The 6000-nt window shown below is 36.9% G+C and overlaps 1 protein-coding gene across 1 annotated transcript; it reads right to left on the minus strand.

Moving 5' to 3' along the window:
* Nucleotides 1–166: 166 nt before the first annotated feature.
* LOC143028539 (uncharacterized) lies at nt 167–1024 on the minus strand. Its single transcript, XM_076190811.1, has one exon. It carries the CDS (start codon nt 1022–1024, stop codon nt 167–169), a length of 858 nt encoding a protein of 285 aa, XP_076046926.1.
* Between the last annotated feature and the right edge of the window lie 4976 nt (nt 1025–6000).

Below are 6000 nucleotides of genomic sequence, written 5' to 3' on the forward strand. Positions count from 1 at the left end.
AATAGAATGTATCTTTTATTTATTTTCTATTATCATAATTATTTTTACTATTATTTTTTTTGCAAAATTCTTGAATTTTTTGAGACTTGGAAATAGTCGAATTAATGAATATCATTACTTAACGCAATTATTATCATTTTAATTTTTTTATATATATGTTTTTTGATCAATAGATGTCCATATCTTCCTCTGGACGAGACGAGTTTCCATAGAGAATGTGGCCGATGTAAGGCCTTCGTGGCGAAGGTTTCTCACCAAAATAAGGCGAAAGAAGAGCTTGACGAGCCGAAACCTCTCCGAAGAACATCTCTTCCACAAGTGCGACTCCTGCAGAGCTCACTCTTTTGTGGAGGCCTTGGAGGTCCTCGACGAGCTCTTGAGTGACGGTGTAAACAAAAACGACGTTGAGCTCGAGAAGGTCGTCTCTTTGGCTGTTGTCGACGACTTGATCTTCTCGAACTGCCATCCCGAAGTCGGTGATCTTGACGATGCCAGTCCTGCTGAAGAGGACGTTCCTGGCTGCCAAGTCACCGTGGACAAGTCCTGCCATATGGATGTGGCTTAGGCCTCTAAGGCACTGAAGCCAGATCGATTTAATTTCATCCTCCCGGAAACGTAATCCCAGGGAGGTCATTCTGTTCGTAGTCTCTTCGAGAGACAGATCCATAAGCTCGAGGATAAAATGAACCTGCTCGTTCTTCAGGTCTTCAATGACCCCGTACAGGCTGATGACATTCGGATGGCTTCTCAAAGTCCTAAGAGCATCAAGCTCTCTGTCGATCGCCTCCGAACAGAGCTCTTTGATCTGGGTCTTGATGGCCACTTTGTCTCCGGTCGATCTGGAGACCACGCTGTGGACCCATCCGAAGGCGGCAGATCCCAAAAGAGCTTCGATCTCGAAGATCGCGCAAAGTTCGGAGGAGAAAGGTCCGATGACCCATTGGACTTTCATGGCCTCTAGTTCTTCTCCCACGACGATTCCTCCGAAGGTTTGGAACTCCTCGATGTCATCTGGGAACTCCATCGTGTCTTTGTTGCTCGAGTACTGAAGGTACGAAGGCCGAAGGATTCAGGGGAAAAAAGTCTTTAGAAATTTTGAGTCTCAGGGTCCAACTCGGATAAGAGTACCGTTTTTCATCCATCTTCAGGGAGAATAAGAAAATTATCCACTAAATATTCTCTTGATCCACTCTTTCTTCGTCACTTATGACTTCTTTTGGCTTCTGGCTGCCGGCAGGTGATTTTATTCATGAAAGGGAATAGTATTTCATTATTAATTACTTTGTAAACCAACGAAGTGTAGTATGGGTTGAATCTTTATTATTTGACTCATATTCTTTTATTTGATGATTTACTTGTTTGTCTTAAACGTTCACAGGGGTGATCAAAATGCAAATATGTATATGTATGCGTATGTGTGTGTATTATGTATCAATGCATATATGGAAGTGTGTGTGTGTGTGTGTGTGTGTGTGTGCGCGCGCGCGTGTGTGTATGTGTGTGTGTATATGTGTGTGTGTGTGTGTGCGTGCGTGTGTGTATGTGTGTGCATGTGTGTGTGTATGTTGTGTGTATGTGTATGTGTGTTTGTGTGTATGCATGTGTATGTGTGTGTGTGTGTGTGCTTATGTGTGTGTGTACGTGTGTATGTGTGTGTATGTGTGAGTGTGTTTGTGTATGTGTGTGTGTATATGTGTTTAAGTGTATGTGTATATGTACTTGTATGTGTATGTATATATATGTGTGTATGTGTGTGTGTGTATGTATTTACCTAGTTGTATTTTACGGGAAGGGGAGCTATGCTCATGGTGACCGTTTTTTGTATCTCGCAAGATCAAGTTTGTTTTTAAATTCTTGTATTGTGTTTGCACACACTATTTTTTCGTCCAATTTGTCCCAATATCTATCACTCTGTGTGGGAAACTGTTCTTTTTCATGTCTCTTCTGTAGCTGTCCTCTCTGAGTTTCATTGAATGTCCTCTTGTTTTTCCTCTGTCCCACTTGAATAAGTCCTCTCTATCAAGGCGTTCTTTTCCTTTTATAATCCTGTAGATGGTCAGTAGGTCCCCTTGTTCTCTTCTTTGTTCCAGGACCGGCAATTCCTGTTCGGCCAGTCTTTGTTCATATGCCAAGTTTGAAAGTGTTGGGGCTTTCTTTGTCGTTGCTCTTTGTATTCTTTCTAATTTTCTTGTATTCTTTTTTGTACTGGGTGACCATATCAGCGCTGCATATTCCTGTTTTGGCCTTATTAGTGTTTGTATTTTTTTTATCATTTCCTTATCCAGGTATTTAAAAGCCACCTTTATTGATCTCAACAAATTGTATGTTTCTCCGACTATTTTTTTTATATGTTTATTTTGCGATATGTCTCTGGTGATGATTACTTCTAGGTCCCTTTCAGAATTTACTTTCTTTACTTCTTTTTCATTAATTTTATACTGTCCTTATATTCTATTCTTACTTTTTCCCAAATTCAATTATACTGCATTTCTTGATGTTGAATACTATTTCCCATCTCTTGCTGCACTGTGAGACTTTGTTCAGATCACTCTATAACGAATCAGTCTATTTCGGATCTTATTCTCTTTAACAACTTTGCGTCATCCGCAAAGAAGTTCATGTAACATTCACTACTTTCGTCCATGACATTCACATATATAGCAAACATTATTGGAGCTAGTACTGACCCCTGTGGGACGCCACTACTCATTTCTTCCCATTTTGAATATTTGTCTCTTAGCACTATTCTCATTTTTCTTCCATGTAGGAAATCCTCCACCCAATTCAATAGTTGTCCTTGTATTCCTACTATTGTTTCCAGTTTATATAGCATTTTTCTGTGTGGTACCTTATCAAATGTCTTTTGTAAGTCAAGGAATGCACAGTCTGCCCAGCCGTCCCTTTTTTGCAATATATCTATCAATCTTGAAAAGAAACAAATCAATTTTAGTGGTACATGATCTTCCTTGTCTGAATCCAAATTGCCTCGGGTTCACTATATTGTTCTCCTCTAGATAATTTGTCCATCTATCCTTGATGACTCTCTCACAAATCTTAACTATTATACTTGTTAGGGACACCGGTCTATAATTTGTTGGGTCTTCCTTATTTCCCCCTTTATATATTGGCACTATATTGGCATTTTTCCAGTCTCCTGGAAATTTTCCTTCCTTGAGTGAGCATTCAATTATCTTGTATATTTTTCCTGTTAGTTCAGCTATACCTTCCTTTAGTATCCAGTTTGCAACTCCGTCTGGGCCATGTGATATGTTAACGTCAAGTTTTAATATTTGATTCCTTATTTCATTCTGAGTAATATTTAATTCCTTCAATGGAGGAAATCTTTATTAATTTCTTTGATCATAGTTTCGTAGGGGTTTTTTTCTTTGGTGAATACAGATTTGAAATGTTTGTTCATAATATCTGCCATTTCTATATCCTGTGTGTATTTTCTATTACCTTGACGTAATTTAAGTATTTCCTTTTTGTTTTTTAGTTTGCTGTTTACATATCTATAAAATAATTTGGGTTGATCTTTACATTTGTCTATTATGTCCTTTTCATAATTTCTTTTTTCTTCCCTACGTATTTTTATATGTTCATTTCTTAGTTTGGTGTATTTTCCATTTCTCGGATTTTTTCCTTTTTTCCATTTTTTCCAGGCTTTATCTCTTCTGTCTTTTGCCTCACTGAACTTTTTATTGTACCAGGATTTTATGTATATTCTTTCCTGTTTTTGTCTAGGTACATACTTGTCCACTCCTTCATCATGTATTTCCTTCCAAATTGTCCATTTCTCTTCCACCTTTGTTTTCCCATTATTAATTTTTTCCCAGTTTGCTTCCTTCTTGAAAGAATGTTCCAAGTTTCCTAATATCTGTTTTGTTATACATTAGTCTTCCTTTTTTGGGTTTTTAAATTATTCTTCATATTTTTTTCTTTTAATTCTAGTCCTAGTAGTATATGATCACTCTTTCTAATTGGCGTCTTGTATTCGATTTTATCCACAATTTCGGGTTCTGATGTGAATATCAAGTCCAATCTTGACGGTTCATTGTTATTTCTATGTCTGGCCTTTTCCTTGATCCATTGCGTCAATGTGTAATCAATGGTCATTTCCAGTAATATGTTTCCCCAGTGATCTCCATCTTTCACAGTCATTTCTTCCCAACATATTTCTTTCGAGTTAAAATCACCCATAATTACCAGATTTCCTTCTTTAGTGTTTCACTTAGTGTTTGTCTTGTGTCTTCCAGTATTTTGGAGCGCTCACTTTCATTCCATGAATGAGTTTTCGGCGGGACATAAATTACTGCATGCATTCTATTTTTCATATCTCTATTCTCAACTCTTATCATAATCAACTCCACATTGTTCTTTCCTTCTGTGATTTTTGTCGCATTTAGGCCTTTCTTGGTTAGCAACATGATTCCTCCACCATGCTTTGTTTCTCTGTCTGATCCAACAATTATATAATCCTTGGCCTATACTATTTGGTGATAATGATCATTTCAATTTTGTCTCCGCAATCCCCATTATATCTGTGTGGTTTTTTTTTCCAGATAGTCATTCAATTCATCTATTCCTAATAACCCGTCTATGTTGGGATATGTTACCTTTATTTTTTTCTGACTTTTCTTCTTGCTCCTGCATTTCCTTTACCTTTATGTACCATTTCCTCAGTCTCAAGTCCATCACTCTCCAAAAAAAAAAAAAAGATCCTTTCGTTCTCCGTTCTTTTCCTTAGTTTCCTTTTTTAGTGTTTTTTCTTCCTCTTTTTCCTCATCACTAAGTTCCTTTTTTATCCATAAATTTTTGTAGTTTTTACTTTTTGCTAGTCTTCCTGCGTTAGTTAATATTTCTTCTACTATCCTGTGTGAATTTAGTTTTACTTTTAGAGGTCTATTGTTCTCTTCAGAATATTTCCCAAATCTGTATATTTCCTCCATTTCCTTTTCAAATCCTTGTCCCTCCTCCTGTATTTCTTTTAGTATTTCCCTCACTATATTTTCTCCTCTTTCTTCCTCTGGAATCTGATTAGTCCATGTTTTTCTTAAATACCATAGATTACAATACATTTTTTCTTGTCTATTGTGTCTCTTACCAGATCTCTTTTTTTTTCCTTTATTTCTTTCACAGTGTCCTTCGTACTTTCGTTCATTTGTTCTTTGACTATTTCTTTAAATAATATTTTTTTTTGTTTTCTTTGTCTTCTTTCATTTGGTTTTTACTTTCCATCATTTTTGTTCTTTATATTTTCACCAACTTTACCTGCCTCTTTTAGTAACTTCTCATTAACTTCCTTTAACAAAGTTTCATTTTGTCATAATTTTTCATCTTTTTATTACCACTTTTACTATAGCAAATTCCTTTTTCATTTCTTCCATTTCTCTAATTAGTAGTGCATTTTCCTTTCTCAATTCACCCACTTCTTTGTATAATTGGTTATGCTCCCTTTTCCATTCAACAGTTACCCTTTTCATTTCAAATATTTCTTGATTGATTTGTATATTTTTGAATTCCATACCTCTTTCTGTTCCGAATCCATTTGTGTGTGTGTGTGTGTGTGCGTGTTTATGTGTGTGTGTGTGTGTGTGTGTGTGTGTGTGTGTGTGTGTGTGTGTGTGTGCGTGCGGACATCCCGAGTAACTCATCAGACGCACTCCCCGACACTCCAGCTAAAGCCAGAAGACTTGATTCAGCTGAAAGGGGAAATAACTCCTTCTAGGGTTTTGCAGATAGACCCCCATAACCATATATATTCTGATACCCTATCACTCCAGGTACTTGGATAACTATATTTCATTTCAAGAAATATTTTGGTTAGGGTTAAGGGTTAAAGATAGGTGGGGTATGATTAGGTTAGGGATGATTCACGAACTCGCAGCAACGCGCGGGTAATTTGGCTAGTAGTATATATAAATGATATAGACCACGGACTAAAATCTATTGTCTCCAAGTTTGCTGATGATACAAAACTGTGCGGAATGGTAAATGGTC

Source organism: Oratosquilla oratoria, chromosome 1, assembly GCF_046742065.1.
Source record: "Oratosquilla oratoria isolate Oo_2021 chromosome 1, ASM4674206v1, whole genome shotgun sequence".
Lineage (NCBI taxonomy): Eukaryota > Metazoa > Arthropoda > Malacostraca > Stomatopoda > Squillidae > Oratosquilla > Oratosquilla oratoria.

Coding starts and splice junctions, on each gene's coding strand:
- LOC143028539 (XM_076190811.1), bottom strand. CDS start 1,024: ATGGAGTTCCCAGATGACATCGAGGAGTTCCAAACCTTCGGAGGAATC.